Below are 12,384 nucleotides of genomic sequence, written 5' to 3'. Positions count from 1 at the left end.
ACACTCCTCCTTGAATCGCTACCTTATCGTGGTGGAGGGGTTTGTGTGTCCCAGGGATCCCAGGGGCTATGTTGTCTGGGGGCTTTTGCCCCCTGGTAGGGTCTCCCATGGCAAACTGGTCCTGGGTGAGGGACCAGACAAAGAGCGATTCAGAAGACCCCCATGAAAAGAATATCGAGGGAACAGTTTACCCTGCCCGGGATAGGGTTACCGGGGCCCCGCCCTGGAGCCAGGCCCGGGGAGGGTGCCCGAGGGCGAGCGTCTGGTGGCCGGGCCTTAGTCCATGGGGCCCGGCCGGGCACAGCCCGAAGAGGAGACATGGGCCCATCCTCCCGCAGGCCCACCACCCGCAGGAGGCGCCATAGGGGTCAGGTGCATTGTGAGCCGGGTGGCGGCCAGGAGCGGAGGCCCTGGCGGACCGACCCCCGGCTGCCAAGACTGGCAATAGGGACATGGAATGTCACCTCTCTGGTGGGGAAGGAGCCTGAGTTGGTGCGTGAGGTTGAGAGGTACCGGCTAGATATAGTTGGGCTCACCTCTACGCATTGTCTGGGCTCTGGAACCAGTCTCCTGGAGAGGGGCTGGACTCTGTCTCAGTCTGGAGTTGCCCCTGGTGAGAGGCGGCGGGCTGGGGTGGGTATTCTTATATCCCCTCGGCTTGCTGCCGGTACGTTGGGGTTTTTCCCGGTGGACGAGAGGGTTTGTTCCCTGCGCCTTAGGGTCGGGGAACGGGTCCTGACTGTCATCTGCGCTTATGCGCCGAGTGGCAGTTCGGAGTACCCAGCCTTCTTAGAGTCCCTGGGGGGGGTGCTGGAAGGTGCTCCACCTGGAGACTCTGTTGTCCTGCTGGGAGACTTCAATGCTCACGTGGGTAACGACAGCGAGACCTGGAGGGGCGTGATTGGGAGGAACGGCCTCCCTGATCTGAACCCGAGCGGTGCTTTGTTATTGGACTTCTGTGCTAATCACAGTTTGGCCATAACGAACACCCTGTTCGAACATAAGAGTGTCCATAAGTGCACGTGGCACCAGGATGCTCTAGGCCGTAGGTCGATGATCGATTTTGTAATCGTATCACCAGACCTGCGACCATATGTTCTGGACACTCGAGTAAAGAGAGGGGCTGAGCTGTCAACTGATCACCACCTGGTGGTGAGTTGGATCAGGTGGCGGGGGAGGACGCTGGACAGACCTGGTGCACCTAAACGCGTAGTGAGGGTGTGCTGGGAACGTCTAGCAGAGGCCCCAGTCCGCGAGATCTTCAACGCACACCTCCGGCAGAGCTTCAACAGCATTCCGAGGGAGACTGGGGACATTGAGTCCGAATGGACCATGTTCAGCGTCTCCATTGCCGAAGCTGCTGCATTGAGCTGCGGCCGCAAGGTGGTTGGTGCCTGCCGTGGTGGTAATCCCCGAACCAAATGGTGGACACCAGAGGTGAAGGGAGCCACCAGGCTGAAGAAGGAGGCCTATCGGGCTTGGTTAGCCTGTGGGACTCCGGAGGCAGCCGACAGGTATCGACAGGCCAAGCGGAATGCGGCTCGGGCAGTGGCTGAAGCAAAAACTCGGGTGTGGGAGGAGTTCGGAGAGGCCATGGAAAAAGACTTTCGGACTGCCTCGAAGAGATTCTGGCAAACCGTCAGGCGTCTCAGGAGGGGAAAGCGGTGCTCTACCTGCACTGTGTATAGTGCTGGCGGAGCGCTGTTGACGTCGACTGAGAAAATTGTCGGGCGGTGGAAGGAATACTTCGAGGACCTCCTTAATCCCACTGACACGTCTTCCGGGGAGGAAGCAGAGTCTGGGGATGAGGGGTGTGACCCACCAATTTCCGGGGGCGAGGTCACTGAGGCAGTTAAACAACTCCTTGGTGGCAGAGCCCCTGGTGTCGATGAGGTCCGCCCCGAGTTCCTGAAGGCTCTGGACGTTGTAGGGCTGTCTTGGTTGACACGTCTCTGCAATGTTGCGTGGAGATCAGGGGCAGTACCTGTGGACTGGCAGACCGGGGTGGTGGTCCCCATCTTCAAGAAGGGGGACCGGAGGGTGTGTTCCAACTACAGGGGGATCACACTCCTCAGCCTCCCCGGGAAAGTCTATGCCAGGGTGCTGGAGAGGAGGGTTCGTCCGCTAGTCGAACCTCGGATACAGGAGGAACAATGCGGTTTTCGTCCTGGTCGCGGAACACTGGACCAGCTCTTTGTCCTCTCGAGGATACTTGAGGGTGCATGGGAGTTTGCCCAACCAGTCTACATGTGTTTTGTGGACCTGGAGAAGGCATTCGACCGTGTCCCTCGGGGCGTCCTGTGGGAGGTGTTGCGCGAGTATGGGGTGTCTGGCCCATTGCTACGGGCCATTCAATCCCTATACAACCGTTGCAAGAGCTTGGTTCGCATTGCCGGCAATAAGTCGGACTCGTTCCCGGTGGGTGATGGGCTCCGCCAAGGCTGCCCTTTGTCTCCGGTTCTGTTCATAATTTTTATGGACAGGATTTCTAGGCGCAGCCAAGTGGCGGAGGGCTTTCGCTTTGGTGGCCTCAGAATCTCATCTCTGATTTTTGCGGATGATGTGGTTCTGTTGGCTTCATCGGGTGAGGGCCTCCAGCTCGCACTGGAGCGGTTCGCAGCCGAGTGTAACGCAGCGGGAATGAGGATCAGCACCTCCAAATCTGAGGCCATGGTTCTCAGCCGGAAAAGGGTGGAGTGCCCACTCCGGGTCGGGGATGAGTTCCTGCCCCAAGTGGAGGAGTTCAAGTATCTCGGGGTCTTGTTCGCGAGTGATGGGAGAAGGGAGCTGGAGATCGACAGACGGATTGGGGCTGCGGCTGCAGTAATGCGGACGCTGCACCGGTCAGTCGTGGTGAAGAGGGAGCTGAGCGTAAAAGCGAAGCTCTCAATTTACCGGTCGATCTACGTCCCTACCCTCACCTATGGCCACGAGCTGTGGGTAGTGACCGAAAGAACGAGATCGCGGATACAAGCGGCGGAAATGAGCTTCCTCCGAAGGGTGGCTGGCCTCTCCCTTAGAGATAGGGTGAGAAGTTCGGCCATCCGGGAGGGGCTTAGAGTAGAGCAGCTGCTGCTCCACATCGAAAGGAGCCAGCTGAGGTGGTTCGGGCATCTGGCAAGGATGCCCCCTGGGCGCCTCCTGGGCGAGGTGTTCCAGGCATGTCCCACCGGGAGGAGGCCCCGGGGCAGACCCAGGACACGCTGGAGAGATTATATCTCTCGGCTGGCCTGGGAACGCCTTGGTATTCCCCCGGACAAGCTGGAGGAGGTGGCTGGGGAGAGGGAGGTCTGGACCTCTTTGCTTAGGCTGCTACCCCCGCGACCCGACCTCGGATAAGCGGATGAAGATGGATGGATGTCCACATTACAATTATAAACCACACTGTACATTCTTTATAGAGAAAATAGACTTTCTCTTTCTTTTGTCCTTTCTCCCTCTTCTCAACCCCAGACAGTCACAGCAGATGGCCGCCCTTCCCTGAACCTGGTTCTGGTGGGAGTTTCTTCCAAAATTTGAATCTGTTCATCTGGATGTAGCGTGTTCAGTGGGAGAAACGTTTCGTCACTCATCCAAGTGACTTCTTCAGTCTCAGCTGACTGCAGGTTTCCCCAATCTTATAAACAGTACATTTGTACAATGACTGAAACTAGCTAACTAAAAGAACAATGGGCTGTGAGATCAGTTCCTTGATCATTAATGTGTAGTTTGTCATGGTTGTTGATTAGTGGTCATGACAACCATTAGGGGACTGTTGTTATGATTTGGGGCTATATAAATAAAATTGAATTGAAATGAATGCAATTCAAATGTTAGTCTACTTACCCTCCTCGAGAGGAGAATTCTTATGAAAGCGCCCTCTGGTGGTGTTTGAAAATCATAACAATCCACTTCACATGCGCCACTTGTAGGTCATTGCTTAACCTCCTATGACCTGGCGTCCACATATGTGGACATCACATTTTGGGTTATTTAGATCAAAATACTCGATTTTGCTCTACAAGGACCTGATATCCACTTACGAGGACATTATGCTGCTACTGTTCTATCGAAATTTTAAACGAATATCCTCATTTTTCTTAGGAACAAAAAATAGGTAAAAAATAAATAAATAAAATAAAAATCTGGCAATTCTTTGTTTTTACATTCATCAGGTCCCAATCAGTCAAAATATCAAAGAGAAATTAAAAATGCATGTCGTGGAAGAGTTCGGGTCTTAGGAGGTTAAAGACTATGTAAAAATAGTAAAGTGGCATATGCTATTTAATTTTAACTTACATAAAACCTGGTGTAGCAACTAAATTAATATTTTCATTATGGAATCATTGGCAGCTATGTGTCCACTCTCTGCTGTGATTCTCCAGTCCCCAACATTAATCTTTTTCAATTCTTGTGTAACCTTTTTATTTATTTATTCATGTACGTCAGTGAAACCAAAACTGCCTGATTATGTGTCATTTTATCTAGGACTGGCTAACAATTTGAGATAACACTGAAATATTTGTATATCAAGGCTGGTATTTATTATAATAGTAAAAAGACATTTGTCATGTATTTTATTTTGCTCTGAAGGTTATTACATTAATTATAGTAAGATATTAGTAATATAGTACACTACTAATGTAATATTAGTAATAGCCACTAAAACCTATCAATGGTGTAAAACACAATTATTCAAAAGATATACTTTTTAGATTTTTAAAAAAAAAACATAGTAAAACTTTAGCTGCAATGTTTCAAGCCAGATTATATAAAACTGGCCATCTAATTAGCATAACTCATTTCTAATGTCGTGGATTTATTATTACTAAAAAAAGATTGCACAACAGTAAATTAAAATTTTCTGCAATATGTGAAGCATGAAATACAAAAAAGTTCTTCTTTTTTTTTAAATAGTAAAAAATCAAAGAGAATGTTTTATGCAGATGTAGACAAGAGGTTTATCCTCATTCATCCAGCAGGGGGCGCCCATCAATTGTCAGGAACTCTCAGTGTCTGTAGATTAAGGAATGAATAAATAATAAGTATACAGATAAGAGAAGTTAAGTCTCTCTATATAAATCTGAGAAGCAAATCATTTGAGATGTAATTATTTTCACCTATTATTCTTTTAAGGCGAACTCAGTTTCAAAGCACTTCTTTGTTGCAGGTTCCACACAGACAGCCGAAGAGCCCGTTGATCATCTGTATGGCACAGAGGATCACCTGCAGGCAGCTTGTGGCCAGCAGAGTGCCGAACAGTCCAAGGTTAAACTGCACAATGTTCTTGGGCTCTGTGCATAAGCTCCACAATTTATCGTTCTTCAGGTAGTTGTTGTCACTGTGCAAGACAGGAGATTTATAAATGACTAAGAATTAAGAAACCTATCAAACGTGTCCTGAGGAAGTCACTCCTGTGCTTTTTTTTTACCCTGTGAGTTCTTTAAAAGGCGTTGTCCAGATCAGTACAGTTTTGCAGAGAGGCCCATTCTGCAAACCAAGTGCTGCAACAATTAAACTGTACAGGCCTCCAGCAACACCCACTGCAGCAAATGCAATTGATAAGAACATCTGCAGAGAGAGTAAATGATAAAGGTCAAATGCAATCATGATACAGTTTAAAGACACAACTCCCCCCCTGTTGATAAATGAAACATTTAGGGAGGGACAAGCACTCTGTTTAGTTTTCCCATAGACTACAGATCTCCTTAAAATTAAGTACAGGCTAAACCAAACATAACAAAAACAGGTTTGCTGGTACTGTGTTAAGTCACTTTTTCTATTTCTGTTGCAGGCTTAATTTTTACAATGTAATCATAGCTTAACTCTATCAACAAAAAGGCCTTCGCTGGATTGCTGTACGTTTGAAGTTTTGTTTTTTATTAAAATGCATTTCTGTACCACTAAGTCCAAAAACATTTCAGTGAGCCTTTTCCTGTGTCTTCAACCTTTAAACATTCTCTCGAGATCAAGAAAGGAGACTCTGCAAACAACATGATGTCTAATTAAATTAGGATGACATCTAAGTAAATTAGGAACCTAAAAAGACATGCTGTTGTGGCTTGCAAATTGCAGCGAATTTGGCTTCCTTTTTTTGGCTTCACTTGAATTTAGCCTCAGTACAAAAGTGGAGAAAATAAAGATTGAACTATACAAGGAATTTTTATAAAATAATCATCACTTTGGGCCAGTTTGTATGACACACATTGGAGTGACCTTGTGGCATATACTTTAACATTTCAGGTCAATAGCTATTTGTATTTCCACTGATCTTACTGATGTTATTTTTAACTATTTACTGACAATTTGCAGAGTTCAAATCTCCTTTCAGTGAAGATTGCATATGATGCATTAATCATTAAACTTAATCAAGCCTCCCTAATCGACCACTTGCAACATCTTATTGTACTCATGTCTGACTCACCCCACAGCGATTTCCACAGCAACCCTGTTTACCAGTTAAATGAATGTACAATGCTGGTAGCAACACCTGTAGAAGGACAAAGGAGGTGATAGGACATAATATTCAGTCGGATATTAGTGGAATATTTAAAAGACTCTGTAAACATGCAAACATGAGCCTTCATTCGTGTTTTGAGAAGCAGTGCGCACCAAGTGCATTCTGACTTTTCAACCTTGCAAATATACAGAATAAAAATGTTTAATTTCTGCAACAGACTGAAAAATAAAAAAAAGACCACTCACCATTACACCCCCTCCAATGAGTCCCCCCATGTATTTCACCTCCTCGGTAATATGTCCGTCTTTGGCATAAGTGACGTCCCCATCAGGGAAGAACAGCACGATGTTACAGATGATAGATATGACTACTAGTGGGTACAGAGCAACAGCAATAAAACGGGAACATTTTCCAGTGCACATGTCTGCAGATGGAGAAAGTTACTAACTTGGTAGCAAAGTTTGAGCTCAGATGATTCTTGCTTGTCGAAAGAGGCTCCACTTAAATGTGACTGGGGAAGAAAAAGCAGCCAGTGGGAGGGAGGTTAGGATGTGGGAGGTGTAGTGAAAACCAGTGACAGAAAAGATATGGGATAGGCTGCGGAAGGATGTGTGACTCACCCTGTGGAATTATAGAGACACAAGCCTTGTGTTGTTCACTCGCTGGCATGATTAGATAACGACGTTGTTTGGTCAACTTTATAACTACACACTGGTCCTCTTATTGACACATGTTGGTGCCGAGCATGTCACTGCTGAGAAATAAGCTGCATGATCAGAGTTCCAAAATGCTTATTGGGATTAAATACAAGCAAGTTTCTTGTACATTGCTTGAATGCACAACTAGATTAGTGTGAGACACATGTTTATATGTCAGAACCCAGCTCAGAGTATGCGACAAGAAATATGGAGCCCACACATAGACTTAGGCTAACGATACCAAAAATGGCTTATCCTCCCAGGACCTGGTGTGTGCACATCACATTTTGGGTTATTTAGACCAAAATACTCAATTTTGCTCTACATGGCCTGAGATCCACTTATGAGGACGTTATACTGCTACTATTCTATTGAAATTTTAAATGAATATCCTCATATGTGGCTCTCATTTTTCTTAGAAACAAAAATCAGGTAAAAAAAAAAAAAAAAGAGTGAGAATGTGCCAAAAAAATAAATAAATAAATGTCAGTCAATGAGCATCCATAAAGAAGAGAGAAGCAGAAAAAGGGATATTCTGGCAGGGCTTTTTACAGTGTACCTGAGTCTGAACTGCTCAGGTGTTCTGCTTCTAAGTTTGGGACAGCTCTAACCACCAGTTACATGAAAAAGATAGACGCAGGGCAAATGGGGCTCGTCTGCAGAGTAATCTTGACCTTGTAAGATTTTTGAAGTAAGTTACGTAAACGCTTGTTTGTATCACTTCGTAAGGTTTCACTTAGTGCTCTGCATCTTCCACTTGCATAGAAAAATTTGGCTAGTTGTCTCTTTGGACTTGCCTTTGGAGGAAGTCTGTGATTTCATTAGTCTCAGGTTTGGTCATTTGTGATGAGATCCTATTCTTTGAACTATATTTGCTTAGTAATGGTTTTTAGAGATGGCTTAATATTCTCAGAGTGTTGAATATAACTAGACCACTTGTCTGTGTTTCTTTGCTATGAGTGGTGTTTTTTTCTTTTATTCTTCTGTCCATTGTAAGTTGTTTTTATTGTCTTTATTATTAACAGAAAAAACCCACCACTGAATAAAGCCAGGCTGTTGTGTGGCCTTGTGGATGATATCCACGTTGGGGTTCACTGGGGTTCAGTCTGCTTTACCTATCCATGGCATAGAGGTGATTTGGGGAAATGATTTGGCTGGAAATTGGGTCTTGGCTGAAAATTGGTTACCCATTAAGTCTGCTATTCTGAATGACAGATGGGTGTAGAAGTCTGTTAGAGAATACAGGGTTAAGCCCTAATGACTTTTATGATCTTCAGACAAAAGGTATGAGGACCTTTAGCAGTGGGATAAGTGGTTATCAGATGACTCACCTGTGAAATTGATAGACCGTGTTAATGGTTTGCGGCAGACTATAGGGCAGGTCAGTTGACAAAACAGAACCTAAAAAAGCCGCAGGTCAAGATGAAACATTTGTGTGACCAGAACTCTGAGAAGTCTCAAGTGGGTAAAAGGGTGACCAGGACACCAACCCCTGGATCTGATGAAATTTGCAGGGTCATATCCTAAAGTGCGGCAAGCGTCAGAATAGAATTGTCTGATTGCTACTCAAGACCAACTTTACGAATTGTTAAACGTGTCGAAACCATATAATGTCTTCGCTTTATCTCTGTGTATGTCAAGCTCTGTAGATTCTCCTTCCTCAGCAATGGATTCAGCTTTGATTGCTAACAGTGTGATGGTGCATTCAGACATGTCTTTTTATTTTCTTTATTGTACTTTTTTATTTATTTAAGAGCCCCCAAAGTCTATGTGTGATCTATCTTTTCTTGTCAATTACACATATTCAAAACGAGTGAGTTTCTTTTGTTGTTGGAATGTATAACAGCCACCACTTCTTAGTGTGAGAGACATGTTCAAAAAGCAGTGTAAGATAACAATGTCATACATCGACACTGTTATTGCATGCTCAACACACAGCTTTGTTTTGCCGCTGTGTACCGATAATACATATATATATATATATATATATATATATATATATATATATATATATATTGCTTTGTTTTGCCGCACACAGCGGCAAAACAAAGCTGTGTGTTGAGCATGCAATAACAGTGTCGATGTGTGTGTGTGTGTGTGTGTGTGTGTGTGTGTGTGTGTGTGTGTGTGTGTGTGTGTGTGTGTGTGTGTGTGTATACTTTTGTAATTTCTAGGCTTAAATGTCTCTGCAGTTATATTGGGCATCAAGCAAATCGAAGGCATATGTATTAGTATATATCAGTACATTAGTATATTATCTAGGCACTGTACTGACAACGAGAGAGAAACTCATGCTGAACAAAACATGTTTGGTGTCTGGGCAACACTTAGGGTGAGGCAAGATTACTCAGCTGCCATAAAGGTTATCATGAAATCTGAAATTCCCTTCCTCACCTTCCTCACACACAGCAATGTTTTGAGTGCTGTGGATTGTATTTTGATTGATTATTCTTTTTAGAAAAACCGTGAAGTTTGTTAATGCATCTGGAATATGAAATCGCATTTATACAGGATAGATAGACAGAATAAAGTTTGTGTGGAGTGAAACAAAGAGGTGCACTCTCAAATATCACTGCAGTTGTATTAGTATATTTTTTAGTGACTGTAATGACAAAACACAAGACAAATGTGTAGCTGTGGACCAGAAGCATTTATTTTCAAGCAGTTTATTAATATCTGACTCTATGATTAGCGTGAATTATTTGCAATACTGTACTCGTTTCACAGCGGACGCTAATGTGTATATGTAACAGCAGCCTCAAGCATATTAAAATACCCCAACAATACTTTTAGAGCAAGCATACACTACAGATGTACTGAAGGCAGGAACACTTCTTTTAGACTCCTCTTCAGATGTGGCGTAAATGCAAACAGTCAAAAGCCTCCTGATCAGAAACCTATGCATGCTGTAATTTGAAAGAACAAACATCAATAAAACGAGGGAGCCGCTGGTGAGTGTAACTTATGTGAAACATCAATGTGTGGTCTTTTTACCTCACCTCTTTTTTGTCACAGGTTCCAAACAGAGTGCCGGCAAGGCCATTGATTATCTGCATGGCACAGAGCAACCCCTGCAGGCAGCTGGCTATGAGCAGAGTCATAAACAGCGCAGTATTGAACAGCACCACATTCTTTGGCTCACTGCACTTCGCCCACGACTTATAGTCAGTCAGGTAGGTCATATTGCTGCGTGAAGAAAAGAGGTTTATGAGCAACCAGAACTTATTGAGGATTTTAACAAGTGTCTTTGGAAAACTGCTTCTGCTTGTCACCTGCTTTGGAAAGGTCTCTGCCAATCACCGGTTTCAGATTTGCAGAGGGGGCCATTTGTTAAGCCAAGAAATGCTGCGATGAAGCTGTAAACGGCACCCGCCGCACCCAGTGCAGCAAACAGAATAGATAGGAACATCTGCCAGAGTTAAATGACAATGACAGGTCATAAAAACATTTCTATTGCAGATTAAGATATTTGGTATTAACAGTGAATTCTGAGCAGCTTTTAATATTTCACCTCTGTTCTTCTAAGATTTGTGTGAAACTATTATTTATAAGTTTAAGAAAGAAAAGCCAAATAACTGTCCAATGTCCTTTCTAGCTCCTATCCTATCACGAACTACAGACTGACGTCCCAACATACCCTCTATTATTAAAACAAGATAATAGTTTCTAGTCAAGACTCACAGTTGTGCATGCATGTGCATGTCATAATGGTGTTTTGTTTTGCTTAACTGTCATTGCATTGTTCTATTCTCGATGCAAATCTTTCGTTAAGCTTATTGTTTAATTTGGCAAATTGTTTGGCAAAAAAGAAGAAGAAATGAATTGAGTTAGTATTTGTGGTAATTTGCTGTCTTATCTCACATGGACTTAAATATTGCGTAATAATGATACAACACCAAACATATTTCTTCTTTTTGGAAGTGTCTCTCCGCTTGGTCGCACACCCATAAACACTTACGTGTGAACTGAATATATCTGCTTTAATGTCCTTCCTCATACTGCCATCCTACCAGTATATCTTATAGCAAAGCAGTCGCACCACATGATGCTATCACCTCCAGATAATTTTGAATTCCAAGTATCCAAGTGTTACAATCCAAGTAGTACAATCATTTTTCTTCGAACACAATGATGTTGATAGCGCCCCCATGTGTACTTGAAAACTGTCCCCTGTTGTTGTTGTTTTGTTTGTTGCAGTTTTTGCTTAAAGGCCTTTAAGGTTTTGTGAATACAGGACACTTTTTATCCTTTATATAGAGACTTTGGCAGTTCTTCCTGATCTTGCAAGTAGTCATTTAACTACAATTCCTTTACCAGTTACTGAGACGTACCTGTCACCAGAAATGTGTTCAAAGTTACTCACCCCTAAGCGATTTGCGCAGCACCCGTGCTCTCCAGTCAAGTGAATGGAAAGTGCTGACATGAAAACCTGTGGTGGTACACACAGAGTTAAACTACTCTGCATGCATCATCAACAAGAAACCAGTTCAACAGCACTTAAGTTAAGTTCAGCCACTCTAAGCCTTTAAATAGCACCAAATTTTCAGTAAGATTTGAAGAGCTTCTAGATTAAACAAATTCCAGGTTGTTGTTTGTTTTTGTTTTGTTTTTTTCTTTTAACCAACGCACAAAATCTGTACTTGGAGTAAACTATTCTGTAAAACCATTTATAGTCTGTTCAAATTGAGGTTTTACAATATATTTTATAGTTTACACCATCTATCAGACCATCTATTAGATGTAATAATAATAATAATAATAATAATAAAAAAAGTAAAGACTTGGCTCCCACCCTTACAATCCAGCACATAAGAGAAGTGAAAACTCACCAATAAACCTCCTCCAATGAGTCCCCCCATGTACATGACCTCTCCAGTGATGTGCTGTTTTTTCACATACTCTGTGCTGAGGTCGGGGAAGAACAGCACGATGTTGCAGATGATGGACAGAAGCACCATCGGGTACAGAGTATAGGCAATGATACGCGAGCATTTTCCAGTACACATGTTGTCACAGAGAAAACTAACCAACTGTGATTAAAGACTTTCTGTTCATCACGTTTTAGTGCACATCCTTCCTGTTTTTTGGGTTTTTTTGGTCTTCTTTTTTTTGAGAGGAAAGACGTCCTACATGAAAAAAAAAAGAAGTTTGAAGCGTATTTGCATTGGTGGCTTCATTTTATTAAAAATAGGGAGCTGGTAGAGTAGTTTTGAGCCAAAACTGAACGTCTTTATCGAACATCCATCC

General features: G+C 43.6%; 1 protein-coding gene across 1 annotated transcript; it reads right to left on the bottom strand.

Moving 5' to 3' along the window:
• Nucleotides 1–4,498: 4,498 nt before the first annotated feature.
• LOC309715852 (transmembrane 4 L6 family member 19-like) lies at nucleotides 4,499–12,181 on the bottom strand. Its single transcript, XM_082549288.1, has 9 exons — nucleotides 11,967–12,181; nucleotides 11,501–11,566; nucleotides 10,410–10,546; nucleotides 10,137–10,323; nucleotides 6,685–6,876; nucleotides 6,404–6,469; nucleotides 5,411–5,550; nucleotides 5,100–5,320; nucleotides 4,499–4,995 (listed from the first exon to the last, which is right to left on the bottom strand). The coding sequence occupies exons 1-8, from the start codon at nucleotides 12,141–12,143 to the stop codon at nucleotides 5,128–5,130; spliced, it is 1,158 nt and encodes a 385-aa protein (XP_082405414.1). The 5' UTR covers nucleotides 12,144–12,181; the 3' UTR covers nucleotides 4,499–4,995; nucleotides 5,100–5,127.
• Between the last annotated feature and the right edge of the window lie 203 nt (nucleotides 12,182–12,384).

The sequence above is a fragment of the Aulonocara stuartgranti genome, assembly GCF_965226115.1.
Source record: "Aulonocara stuartgranti genome assembly, chromosome: 10".
Taxonomy (NCBI): Eukaryota; Metazoa; Chordata; class Actinopteri; order Cichliformes; family Cichlidae; genus Aulonocara; species Aulonocara stuartgranti.
The sequence above is the reverse complement of the archived record's forward strand: the minus strand, read 5'-3'. Positions and strand labels throughout refer to the sequence as shown.